The 14,423-nt window shown below is 45.2% G+C and overlaps 1 protein-coding gene across 1 annotated transcript in view; it reads right to left on the bottom strand.

Moving 5' to 3' along the window:
* Nucleotides 1-12,913, bottom strand: part of LOC147100461 (pannexin-3-like) — a 54,554-nt gene extending 41,641 nt beyond the window's left edge. Inside the window, exon 1 of the mRNA XM_085968206.1 lies at nucleotides 12,699-12,913. Coding sequence (XP_085824332.1) covers nucleotides 12,699-12,879 — 181 coding nt within the window. The 5' untranslated portion in view covers nucleotides 12,880-12,913. The remainder of the gene's footprint in view (nucleotides 1-12,698) is intronic.
* Nucleotides 12,914-14,423: the final 1,510 nt, after the last annotated feature.

The following is a 14,423-nucleotide window of genomic DNA, read 5'->3' as shown; positions in this document are numbered from 1 at the left end:
ACTCCAACAACACTCAAGAAGCTCGACACCATCCATGACAAAGCAGCCCGCTTGATTGGCACTCCCTCCACCACCGGTGTACCGTGGCTGCAGTGTGTACCATCTACAACTCGCCAAGGCTTCTTCGGCAGCACCTCCCAAACCTGCAACCTCTTCCACCTAGAAGGACAAGAGCAGCAGGCGCATGGGAACACCACCGCCTCCAAGTCACACACCATCCTGACTTGGAAATATATCGCCGATCCTTCATCGTCGCTGGGTCAAAATCCTGGAACTCCCCGCCCCCCCCCCAACAGCACTGTGGGAGTACCTTCACTACACGGACTGCAGCGGTTCAAGAAGGCAGCTCACCACCTTCTCAAGGGCAACTAGGGATGGGCAATAAATGCTGGCCTTGCCAGCGACACCCACATCCCATGAACAAATAAAAAAAACAAGACATTGGTTAGGCCACAATTGAAGTACAATGTTCAGCTCTTGGCAACCCAGCAAAGGGTATTCGAGCCATGCAACGGGATCAGTGAAGATTCACTAGAATGGTACTGGGAATGAGAGGGGGTGGTTATAAAGAAAGGCTGAAAAAGTTGGTGCTTTTATCATTAGAATAGAGAAAGTAAAGGATGCTTTGATAGCTATGAAAGATTTTGAGAGGGTAAAACAGATGAAAGATGTTTCCACTGGTTGATGAATCGGTAACAAGGGGGCACAGAGTGAGGATCATCACTAGAAGGGGCAATTTGCAGAAATGTTTTCACACAGAGGTACACGAACCTGGAATTTTCAAACAAGCCTTCTGTGAGACGTCGTATCAAAAACTCTCTGAAAATCCATGTGCACGATATCTACTGCAATCTCTTTGTCTAGCTAGAGAGTCTCTTCAAAAATTTCTAATTGGTGAAACACAAATTGCCTTTAACAAATCCGTGCTAGCTTTTCTTGATTAACTCATGTATTTAAAAATGCTCACAAACTTTACCTTCAATTATATATTCTGAATTGGTCACAATGGTCATTAAACACTATAGTTACCTGGTTTATCCTTCTGTCTCTTCATAAACAATGGTGTCACATCTCGAGTCCAATGGCACAATTTGCATATTTACATAGTATTTACAGCACAGAAACAGGCCATTCGGCCCAACTGGTCTATACCAGTGTTTATGCTCCACCCGGGCCTCCTCCTGCCCGTCTTCCTCTAAACCCATCAGCATAATCTTCTATTCCTTTCTCCCTCATGTGTTGATCTAGCTTTCCCTTAATAAATCCATATGTGCTATTCGACTCAACTACCTGTAGTAGCGAGTTCCACATTCTAACCACTCACTGGGTAAAGAAGTTTCTCCTGAAATCTCTTGGATTTATTAGTAATTATCTTATATTTATGGCCCCTAGTTCTGGACTGCCCCACAAGTGGAAACATCTTCTCTACGTCTGCCTTATCAAACCCTTTCATAATCTTAAAGACCTCCATCAAGTCACCCCTGAGTCTTCTCTTTTCTAGAGAAAAGAACCCCAGCAAAAACAACGTGGTTATAAGGGGAGATTTTAATTTTCTCATAGACTGGGAGAAGCAGAACAGTTCAAGTAGTAGAGGCAATTCATTTCTAAGCTGTATGTGGGGCAGCGTTCTAGCACTATGGCCTAGAAATTCGTGAGTGCCACAAACGCCGCCAGTGCCACCGCGGCCGAGCGTTAATGGCTGTCGAAAATGCTGATGCTGGCAGGACCGAAAAATTGGCACTGGGGATTGATTAACATTAGCCCAGCGCTTAACTCACTGTGCAACGCGTGACCTGGTGGCGTTGGTCCCGGCAGGAGGCCCCAATGTAGCGTGGTTACAGGTAGAACAGCCTCTCTGAAAGTGAGGCTGTCATTTCAGAAAGCATTGTCGGTCTCTTAAAGGTACGCCGGTGGTGCAGGGAGTGAATGTTTAAATTGGTGGATGAGGTGCCAATCAAGCGGGCTGCTTTGTTCTGGATTTGACCTAAATCGCTATTCTGCTCTACAGCCTTGACATTTCTCTTCAGACTTCTGGATGATGCACTGAGCTGTGCACGACAAGTTTTTTTTTTATTCGTTCCTGGGATGTGGGCATCACTGGCAAAGCCAGCATTTATTGCTCATCCCAAATTGCCCTTGAGAAGATGGTGGTGAGCCGACTTCTTCAACCACTACAGTCCGTGTGGTGAAGGTACTCCCATAGCGCTGTTATGGAGGGAGTTCCAGGATTTTGACCCAGCGATGAAGGAACAGCGATATATTTACAAGTCAGGATGGTGTGTGACTTGGAGGGGAACTTGCAGATGATGGTGTTCCCATACACCTGCTGCCCTCGTTCTTCTAGGTGGTAGAGGTTGCAGGTTTGGGAGGTGCTGCCAAAGAAGCCTTGGCGAGTTGCTGCAGTGCATCTTGTAGATGGTACACACTGCAGCCACGGTGCGCCGGTGGTGGAGGGAGTGAATGCTTAAGGTGATGGATGGGGTGCCAATCAAGCGGGCTGCTTTGTCCTGGCTGGTGTCGAGCTTCTTGAGTGTTGTTGGAGCTGCACTCATCCAGGCAAGTAGAGAGTGTTCCATCACATTCCTTACTTATGCCTTGTAGATGGTGGAAAGGCTTTGGGGAGTCAGGAGGTGAGACACTCGCTGCAGAATACCCAGCCTCTGACCTGCTCTTGTAGGCACTGTATTTATGTGGCTGGTCCAGTTAAGTTTCTGGTCAAAGGTGACCCCCCCCAGGATGTTGATGGTGGGGAATTCGGCGATGGTAAGGCCATTGAATGTCAAGAGGCGGTGGTTAGACTCTCTCTCTTTTGAGATGGTCATTGCCTGGCACTTGTGTGACTTCAGTTTTACTAGGGCTCCTTGATGCCACACTCAGTCAAATGCTGCCTTGATGTCAAGGACAGTCACTCTCACCTCACCTCTGGAATTCAGCTCTTTTGTCCATGTTTGGACCAAGGCAGTGATGAAGTCTGGAGCCGAGTGGTCCTGGCGGAACCCAAACTAAGCATCGGTGAGCAGGTTATTGGTGAGTAGGTGCTGCTTGATAGCACTGTCGACAACACCTTCCATCACTTTACTGATGATTGAGAGTAGATTGATGGGCAGTAATTGACCTGGTGGATTTGTTCTGTTTTTTGTGGACAGGACATACCTGGATAATTTTCCACATTGTCGGATAGATGCCAGTGTTGTAGCTATACTTGGCTAGAGGTGCGACTAGTTCTGGAGCACAAGTCTTCAACACGACAGCCGGGATGTTGTCGGGGCCCATAGCCTTTGCTGTGTCCAGTGCGCTCAACCTTTTCTTGATATCACATGGAGTGAATCAAATTAGCTAAAGACTGGCTTCTGTGATGGTGGGAACCTCAGGAGGAGGCGGAGAAGCATCATCCACTCGGCACTTATGGTTGCGAACACTTCAGTCTTGGCTTTGGCACTCAGGTGCTGGGCTCCACCATCATTGAGGATGGGAATGTTTATGGAGCCTCCTCCTCCCGTTAGTTGTTTAATAGTCCATTACCATTCACGACTGGATGCAGCAGCACTGCAGAGCTTTGATCTGAGCCGTTGATTGTGGGATTGCTTTGCTCTGTCTACAGCATGCTGTTTCTGCTATTTAGCATGTACATAGTCCTGTGTTGTAGCTTCACCCGCTTGGCACCTCATTTTTAGGTACGCCTGATGTTGCTCCTGGCATGCTCTTCTACACTCCTCATTGACCCAGGGTTGGTCCCTGGCTTGATGGTAATGGTAGAGTGAGGGATATGCCGAGCCATGAGGTTACAGATTGTGGTGGAATACAATTCTGCTGCTGCTGATGCCCCACAGCGCCTCATGGATGCCTAGTTTTGAGCTGCTAGATCTGTTCTGGATCTATCCCATTTAGCAAGTGGTAGTGCCACACAACACGATGGAGGGTGACCTCAGCGTGAAGACAAGACTTCACCTCCACAAGGACTGGACGTTGGTCACTCCTACCCATACTGTCATGGACAGATGTATCTGCGACAGGTAGATTGGTGAGAACAAGGTCAAGTAGGTTTTCCCTCGTGTTGGTTCTCTTACCACCTGCCGCAGGCCTATTGTGGCCACTATGTCCTTCAGGACTTGGCCAGCTCAGTCAGTAGTGGTGCTACCGAGCCACTCTTGGTGATGGACATTGAAGTCCCCCACCCAGAGTATATTCTGTGACCTTGCTGCTCTCAGTGCTTCTTCCAATTGGTGTTCAAGATGGAGGAGTACTGATTCATCAGCTGAGGGAGGGCAGTAGGTGGTAATCAGCAGGAGGTTTCCTTGTTCATGTTTGACCTGATGCCATGAGACTTCATGGGCTCCAGAATCACTGTTGTGGACTTCCAGGGCTACTCCTTCCCGACTGTATACCACTGTGCCGCCACCCCTGGTGGGTCAGTCCTGCCGGTCGGACACGACATACGCAGGGATGGAGGAATCTGGGACGTTGGCTGAAAGGTATGATTCTGTGAGTATGACTATCAGGCTGTTGCTTGACTAGTCTGTGGGACAGTGCTCCCAATTTTGGCACAAATTGCAGGGTCGACTGGGCTGGGCGTGCCTATGTCGTGTCCCGTGCCTAGTTTGATGCCGGGTGGTTTGTCCGGTTTTATTCTTAGTATACTTCTTTGTAGCAGATTGGTACAACTGAGTGGCTTCCTCGGCCATTTCAGGGGGCAGTTAAGAGTTAACCACATTGCTGTGGGTCTGGAGTCACATATAGGCCAGACCAGGTAAGGACAGCAGATTTCCTTCCCTAAAGGACATTAGTGAACCAGATGGGTTTTTACGACAATCCGGTAGTTCCATGGTCACCATTACTGATACCTGCTTTTTATTCCAGATTTATGAATTAACTGACTTCAAATTCCCCAGCTGCCGTGGTGGAATTTGAACTCGCCTCTCCAGATCATTAGTCCAGGCCTCTGGATTACTGGCCCAGTAACATAACCACTATGCTGTCGTACCCCTAATGCAGTGGACTGGGAGAACTATAAAAAGTAACAAAGGGATACAAAAAGTAATAAGGAGGTGTAAATAGGGAATAAGAGATATCAAAGCAAACAGCAAAACATTTTTCTAAATATATTTATAGAAAAAAGTGGTAAGGGGGAATATGGGGTCATTTAGGACAGATGCAAGTGAGACTTTGATGGACAATAAAGAACTAACAGAGTTGTTAAATGAGGAATTTGTATCCGTTTTCACATTGAAGGAAGGGGACAAAATACCAGCAATGCAAGGGAACCTGAAAATATGTCAAGGGGAGAAACTTATTGGATTTAATATAAATAAACAAAATGGTAATGGAGAAAATAGTGGGACTTATGACAGACAAGTCTCCGGGACCTGATGGTTTCAACCTTCAGGTATTAAAACAGGTGGGGAAATCACAGATGCATGGGTAATAATTTTCCAAAGCTGTTTTGTGCCTTTGAATTGAAAACTTACCAATGTCAATCTATTATTTAAGAAGGGAGTGAGGAAAAAACCAGGAAACTACAAACCTGTCAGTTTAATGCTAGTTGTAGGGATGTTGCTGGTATCTATTATCAGTGACTGAGCATTTAAAAAGTATGAGCTGATCAAAGCGAGACAACATGGATTTGTGAAGGGTAGGTCATGTCTGACTAATTTAGTTGAATTCTTTGAGGAGGTCACCAACATGGTGGATAGTTGAATGCAAAGGGGGAAAGGGGTGCTCCTTTCTACCCTTTAACACTTGTAGTGGTTCCTATAAGCTTGAGGCAGTAAGTATTTAAAACTAGGAACCTCTAATTAATACTTTATTAAATTAATAATTTAAACTAGTTAAATTAATTTGTTTAAAAAAAAAAAATTCACCAAGTGAATTAATTACATAAAACTTTAATTAATTAACTATATAAAACAAGTTAGATAGAGATGGCCGTGAAGGAGGTGTGCTGCATTTGCAGCACGTGGGAGTTTGTGGAGAGCAGCACGATCCCAGGCAACCACATCTGCAGTGAGTGTCTGCAACTCGAGGAGCTTCAGCTCAGAGTTGTTCAGCTGGAGTCTGAGGTGCCGGCATTGCGGTGCATCGGGGAGGGGGAGAGTTACCTGGACATTTTGACCCAGGAGGCAGTCACACCCCTTCGGCTAGGTAGTGGTTTAGATTTGCTTAGTGGTCAGGGACAGCAGGACGTGACTGCGACTCAGGCAGGTGAGAGGGCTTCAGATGCAGTGGTGGAAGAGCCTCAGCCTTTGCCCTTATCCAACAGGTGCGGGGTACTTGCTACCGGTGTGGATGAGAACAAAGACTGCAGGGAGGATGTGTAAATTGACCACGGCACCGTGGTACAGGAAGCCATTCAAGTGGGGGGAGAAAAAAAGAATGTGGTAGTGGTAGAGGATAGTATAGTCAAGGGGATAGATAATAATTGGCCGTTGTGCTGTGGGGCCGTGTGGGATTCCGATCCTGGGCAGTGCTCGCGTATCCCAGGGGCGCAGTTAGTTTGGAGCGTCCCATGGGATCACGTGGGCTATGGGGAGGAGCAGGGAATCTCCATTCATAGATTTGACAGGAAAACCTATGAATCTATGAATAGAGATTGGCCCCAAAACCTAAGTAAAACTTCAAATAATTTTTTTTTTAAATCACATTTTTAAAATAACTATAAATTACATAAATTAACTATTTTAAACAAAAACTTAAATTTTTGAAAAAATTAGTTAAAGTTTTTAACGGGGCTAAAAATAAACGTACCTTTTTTTAAAAAGTATTTTAAAATGATAAACCTGTGGAAAAATTGTTTTAATTTTACTTAATTAACCTCTTACCTTGTTAAAAGCAGGCCTTGTGCCTGCTTTTTCCATGCGCAACTGCTAGGGACTTACCCGCACTGAAAAACCTGTGAACAAAGCGGAAGTTCCAGGCGTACGCGCTGCCTCTCCGGCACACGCATTTGACCTCCGAACCCCTTCCTTCAAGGGAACGGAAGTTTCGGTTTCCAGTGCATGCGCGAAACCGACACTTCCATTGGCCTTACGGGTGAGTACACAGCGCGTACTCACCCATGGGGACCTGAATTTCTGGCCCACTGTTCTTTGCAGCCGTGATTGGGAGTCCAGAAGGCTGTGTTGCCTGCCAGAGTTAAGGACATCTCCTCGTGGCTGGAGAAGAACTTGGAGAATGAAGGGGAGGATCTAGTTGTTGTGGTCCACGTAGGAACCAACGACATAGGTAGAACTAGGAATGAAGTTCTGCTGAGGGAGTTTGAGGAGCTAGGGTACAAATTAAAAAGCTGAACCTCAAAGGTAATAATCTCTGGATTACTACCTGAGCCACGCGTAAATTGGCATAGGGACAAACAGATTAGAGGTTTAAATGCGTGGCTGAAAGAGTGATGTGCAAGGCAAGGGGTACTGGCACCCATACTGGGGAAAGAGGGAGCTGTTCCGTTGGGATGGACGCTACTTAAGCTAGGCTGGGACCAATGTTCTGGTGAATCTAATAACTAGGTGTGTAGATAGGGCTTTAAACTAATAAGGGGGAGGGAGAGTTCAGGGAAGTGTAAATTTATAAGTCTGAAGAGAAATGTCAAGGCTGCAGAGCAGAATAGTGATTTGGGTAAAATCAAGCAGATTGTGTCAGGAAGGGACCGAGGGGGAGAAATTCGGTATCGCCCCGTTTGGGATGCAATTATCGGCCGGGCACAAAGTTTAGCGCCTGGCGCTAATTATCGCCTCAGACTGCAAACTTGGCTTCTATCGTCCCTGGAGGTGGTTGGAGCGCTAAATCAGGCGCTACACACCTCTCTTAAGGCGCTAACGCCAAAGAGTGAGGCGCTACCTCAGAGCGCTGGCGAAGCTCATGTGATGTCAGTCAGCAATGGAACACAGACACACTGGCGCTGGCCAGTTCTTAAAGGGGAGGGTCGATCTTGCTCTCCATCCACACCCTGCTCATTGCAGCCTAGGGAAATAGCTCAGAGTGCAGCCCCCACAGTCTCTTCTAAATCGATGCAAGGAAGGTCAAATCAAAATGAACCTGCAAAGTGCTGCTCAGTACCCAAAACTCCTTCACACAGCGTTGAATCTCTCCAGAAGTCTCTCTCTCTCTTTCAGAATGCGTGGTGCAAAAATGTCGCCGACAAAAAAAGGCAGGAAGCGGTCACCTTTAAATAGCGCTCCCCCAGTCCCTTTCCGACTGCAAAACGCTCCCCTCAACCTGTCGTTGCTAGCGGCAGGCAGAAAGGTAGGGGGCGCCACTCAATATCCGGTCCGGGGCGCTACCGGGGTGTTGCACGCTTGACTGACGTCACGATTTTCTTGCGCAGGTGATCGTGGCGGTAGTGTTTAGTGCCGCCGCAAAATGTCTGGTCAATTTCGCGAGCGGCGCAAACATCGCCGCGCCCGGGCACTAGTTGCTTTGCGCCCCATTAGTGCCCTCTTAGGGCGCTAACGGGAGGAGCAAACAACTGAATTGCTCCCCCCAGAGAATTTAATAACGGTAATAGGGCATTAGTGACTAAGGCCACATCAGGGAAAAATAGTAAAATGTTAAAGTTAAAAGCCATCTAGAACTCAGATGGGGAGAAATTTCTTCACTCAGAGGGTTGTGAATCTTTGGATGTTCCGTCAATGAGTATATTCAAGACTAAGATCGATAGATTTTTGGGCACTAAGGGATATGGGGATAGGGCAGGAAAGTGGAGTTGATGTAGAAGTTCAGCCCTGAATGGCGGAGCAGGCTTGTGGGGCCGTATGGCCTACTCCTGCTCCTATTTCTTATGTTCTATGGATTTTCAATGTGGACTACCAGAAGATATTTGATAAAGTTCTACACAAGAGATTATTAGCAAAAATAAAAGCGCACAGAGTTGGAAATAATCTTGTGACATGGGTTGGTAATTGTTTGGGAGATAGGAGACAGAGAGTAGGACTAAAGGAATGTTCTCTGATTGGTGGGATGTGACAAATGGTGTTCCCCAGGGATCTACACTGTGGTTACAGCTTTTCACCATATATATCAATGACTTGGATGAAGGAATAAAGAGTTGTACATCCAAGTTTGCAGATGATAGTAAGTTAAGAGACACAATAAGTTGTGTAAATGGGAGCAGAAAGTTACAAAGGAACATAGAGAGTCTAAGTGAGTGGACAAAACTACGGCAGATGGAGTTAAATGTGGGGAAATGAACTTTGGATCTGAGAAAGACAAAACAGAATATTTTCTAAATGGTGAGAGACTAGGAGCTGTGGAGGAGCAGAGGGATTTGGGTGTCCATGTACACAAATCACTAAAAGCGAGGCACAGGTACAAAATGGTGATTGCAGAGATAGTGGATTCATTTTGATATTCCAGAAATCCCTAGATTCTAGAAAGATCCCCATGGATTTGAAGGTAGCAAATGTAACCTCCCTGTTCAAGAAAAGAGGGAGAGAGAAAACAGGGAACTATAGGCCAGTTAACCTGACATCAGTAGTAGGGAAAATGCTAGAATCTATTATTAGCGACATGGTAACACAGCACTTATAAAATCACAATATGATTAAGCAGAGTCAACACTGTTTTATGAGAGGGAAATCGTGTTTGACAAATCTGTTAAGAGTTTTTTGAGGGTTTAACTGGCAGGGTAGATAAGGGGAAACCAGTGGATGTAGTATATGTGGATTTTCAGAAGGCATTAGAGGTTGTTACACAAGATTAGGGCTCATGGATGAGAACATAAGAACATAAGAAATAGGAGCAGGAGTAGGCCATATGGCCCTTCGAGCCTGCTCCGCCATTCAATAAGATCATGCCTGATCTTCTACCTCAACTCCACCTTCCCACACTATCCCTATATCCCTTGATTCCCTTAATATCCAAAAATCTATCAACCTCTGTCTTGAATATACTACAGTATATGATTGAGCCTCCACAGCCCTCTGGGGTAGAGAATTTCAAAGATTTACAACCCTTTGAGTGAAGAAATTTCTCCTCATCTCAGTCCTAAATGGCCAAACCAGTATTCTGAGACTGAGACCCCTAGTTCTAGACTCCCCAGCCAGGGGAAACATCCTCCCAGCATCTATCCTGTCAAGCCCTGTAAGAAATTTATATGTTTCACTGAGACCACCTCTCATTCTTCTAAACTCTAGGGAATATAGGCTTAGTCTCCTCATAGGGCAATCCCCCATCCCAGGAACCAGTCTGGTGAACCTTTGTTGCACTCCATCTAAGGCAAGTATATCCTTCCTTAGATAAGGAGACCAAAACTGTACACAGTGCTCCAGGTGTGGTCTCGCCAAGACCCTATATAATTGCAGTAAGATTTCTTTACTCTTATACTCCAATCCTTTTGTAATAAAGGCTAACATACCATTTGCTTTCCTAATTGCTTGCTGTACATGCATGTGAACTTTCAGTGATTCGTGTATTAGAACACCCAGGTCTCTATGAATACCAACATTTCCCAATCTCTCACCATTTATAAAATATTCTGCTCTTCTATTTTCCTACCAAAGTGGATAACTTCACATTTCTCCACATTATATTCCATCTGCCATGTACTTGCCCACTCACGTAGCCTGTCTATACCCCCTTGAAGCTTCCTTGCATCCTCCTCACAACTTACATTTCCATCCAGCTTTGTATCATCAGCAAACTTGGATAAATTGCACTTGGTCCCCTCACCTAAGTCATTGTTATAGATTGTAAATAGCAGAGGCCCAAGTACTGATCCTTGCGGTACCCCACTAGTTACAGCCTGCCAACCCGAAAATGACCCGTTTATTCCTACTCTCTGTTTTCTGTCCATTAACCGGTCCTCAATCCATGCTAGTATATTACCCCAGTCCCATTTTGTGTAATAACCTCTTATGTGACACCTTAGCGAATGCATCCACCGGTTCCCCCTTATCTACCCTGTGCGAGAGACGGAAAGTTAAAATGCAGGTATAGCAAGCAATTAGGAAGGAAAATGATATGTTCGCCTTTATTGCAAGGAGGTTGGAGTATAAGAATAAGGAAGTCTTGCAGCAATTATATAGGGCCTTGGTGAGACCACACCGGGAGTACTGTGTACAGTTTTGGTCTCCTTACTTAAGGAAGGATATTCTTGCCTTAGTGGGTGTGGAACGAAGGCTCACTAGATTGATTCCTGGGATGAGAGGGCTGTCCTATGATTAGAGATTGAGTAGAATGGGCCTATACTCTCTGGAGTTTAGAAAAATGTGAGGTGATCTCATTGAAACATACTAGATTCTGATAGGGCTTGAAAGGGTAGATGCTGAGAGGTTGTTTCTCCAGGCTGGAGAGTCTAGAACCAGGGGTCACAGTCTCAGGATAAGAGGTTGGCTGTTTAGGACTGAGATGAGGAGAAATTTCTTCACTCAGAGTTGTGAATCTTTGGAATCCCCTACCCCAGAGGACTGTGGAGGCTCAGTCGTGTGTATATTAAAGATTGAGATCAATAGATTATGGGCATTAAGGGAATCAAGGGATCGGGCGGGAAAGTGAAGTTGATGTAGAACATCAGCCATGATTTTATTGAATGGCAGAGCAGGCTCGTGGCGCCGTGTGGCCGACTCCTGCTCCTATTTCTTACATTCTTGTTAAGTCAAGGAGCTTAGAATTCAAAAGTGAGGAAGTTATGCTTCAGTTATACAGATCCTTGGTCAGAGTCCATCTGGAGTACTGTGGTCAGTTCTGGGCACCGAAACCTCAGGAATGATATATTGACATTAGAAGGGGTGCAGCGCAGATTCACCAGAATGATGTCAGGGCTTAAAGTGTTAAATTATGACTTGATTTGTAATCCCTTGAGTTTAGAAGGTTGAGCGGTGATCCAATCGAGGTATTTAAATTGATAAAGGGATTTGATAAGGCAGATAAACTATTTCCTCTGGTGGGACTCCAGAGCATGAGGGCATAATCTTAAAATTCGATCCAAACCATTTAGAAGTGAAATCAGGAAGGACGTTTTCACTCAAAGGGTAGTAGAAATCTGAAACTCTCTCCCCCAAAAGGCTGTAAATTCCGGGGGTCAACTGAAATTTTCAGAACCGGATCGATAGATTTTTGTTGGGTAAGGGTATTAAGGGACATGGAACAAAGGCAGGAAAATGGACTTGAGGTACAGATCACGCATGATCTAATTGCATGGCAGAACTGGCTCGATGAGCTGAATGGCCTACTCCTGTTTGTATAAGGAGAAAGCTTGAAGTGAAGATGGGGATGGGATAATACACAAGAAAACCTCAGTTACGGACAAATGAAATACCTTTATGAACGTTGTCTCAACAGGTAGAATAAGCACATCCCAGGACCAGTAAGGCAGACTAAACAAAAACCACTCTAAATCAATTAAATTACCTAATCCTGTTCCTACATTCCTAGTTTCTTATATTCCATTAAGCAACCATTAACTAACCATTAAAAAGCATTAAAAATAACAACAGAAAATGCTGGAAAAACTGACGATTAAATATACCTTAAGTAAGCATTCAACATTCAATAAGCATTAACCAAGCATAAACTATCAACTAAGCATTAACAATGCATTAAATAACCAGAACCCAATCCTTAACTAACCATTATTCATAGGCATGAACTATTAACAATGCATTAATTATCCATTAACTAATCATGAATGCCCATTAGCTAGCCATTAACCATCAATTAATTAACCAGTGATCCAGTTTAAAGATAGTGAAACCGAGCGGATTGAGACTCACTAAGAGAGATTTCTTTCGCCAGTGCAGCTGAGACCAGGAGAAGAGGGAGTCCCACGGAGATAAATTTAATCATTCGGTCAGTGGCCAGTTCTAAACGCAAGCCCTTGGCTCTTGAATCCTTCGGTTCTCGGATGAGAGAATCAGATAAAATAAACTCAGTTGCTATATTGGCAATAGACATTCTGACTGAGAGTGGGAAAGGCAATAGAGGTACAGCGAGGAAAAGAAGAGCACTGCAAAACTTAAATGCAGCAATGAAAGGACAACAGACAAAATGAGAACGACACTAGTTCAGTCAGTTTTGTTTAAAATAATAGGGAGGAGAGCTGCAGCAAAACGATGGAACTGATGGAACTGCCTATGCTAGGAGATTATTATATAGGAACAGGGGCTGGACCAGGACTAATTACAAACTTCACTGTGCCAGGAACCAGAGACCTTGTCATATCGTGGAACCGACTACAGTAAATGAGAAGGAGAGACAGATGCCACATTCCTTGTTGCCCAGAAGCTACGTAATCTTAACCAGACCAACCCAACCCTAAACATAGAGTAACACTGTCAGATTAGAGACTTCACTACAAGACCTCTGAGGCAATGTGGAGCGAAGCAGCTATTTATGGCGCGACCTAGCCTCCAGTTCCACACACAGCTCAGGGTAAATACAGCTTTCACAAAATTAAACCAGATTGTTTCTGCCCATTGGCTGCACGCAGCACTACATCAAAGCAGCTTCTGTGCGGGTAGAATTGAAGGCAGATTGGATCCACTGAGAAATTGGAGAATTAAGGATGAAGCCTTACACCAAGTGTACTGCAAGGGTTCACCAAGCCTGCTGCAAGAGTACACCAAGTGTACTGCAAAACGCAAGACATTGCAGATGCTGGAAGTCTGAAACAAAATGCTGGAAACATTCAACAGGTCAGGCAGCATCTGTGGAGAGAGCGGAGGAGTTGATGGTTCATATGTGACCCTTCATCAGAACTGTACTCAGAGATTCTGCATTGCTTTTCCAAGCAATGTTTGAGGTCCCAGATTTAGATCCCAGGAATGAGGGAGGAGCTCTTTCCATGTGGACAAGATCCCAGCTTTTCGCTATATTTATAAATGATTTGGATGAGGAATGGAGAGCCGTATATGCAAGTTTGCTGATGGCACCAAGTTAGGTGGCACAGTAAATAGTGTAGGTGGGAACAGAAAGTTGCAAAGGGACATTGATGGATTAAGTGAGTGGGCAAAACTGTGGCAGATGGAGTTCAATGTGAGGAAGTGTGAGGTCATCCACTTGGGACCTAAGAAAGATCGATCAGAATATTTTCTAAATGGCGAGAAACGAAGAACTGTGGCAAAGTGGAGAGATTTAGGAGTCCTAGTACAGAAATCACTAAAGGCTAGTGGACAGGCCCAAAAAATAATCAAAAAGGCTACTAGAATGTTGGCCTTTATCTCGAGGGGGCTGGAATACAAAGGGGTGGAAGCAATGTTCCCCCTGAGGTGCGTGACCACATGGCCACGCAGTAATCTGAAAGGTCCCGCGCAGGCCGCACACTGGCTTTACATTGTAAATACCGCGCATGTGCAGAAGTTTAAAGGGACCGTGCATTACAAGAGACAGGCCGCACAGAACAAAGCGCAGCTCACACGGAACATTGGGTGGAAGTTATGTTACAGTGATATACAGCTCTGGTTGGACCCCATTTGGAGCACTGTGTTCAGTTCTGGGCC

Source organism: Somniosus microcephalus, chromosome 26 (assembly GCF_052327205.1).
Source record: "Somniosus microcephalus isolate GS21.2 chromosome 26, FLI_Smic_1.0, whole genome shotgun sequence".
Taxonomy (NCBI): Eukaryota; Metazoa; Chordata; class Chondrichthyes; order Squaliformes; family Somniosidae; genus Somniosus; species Somniosus microcephalus.
This window is presented reverse-complemented; position numbering and strand designations above follow the sequence as displayed.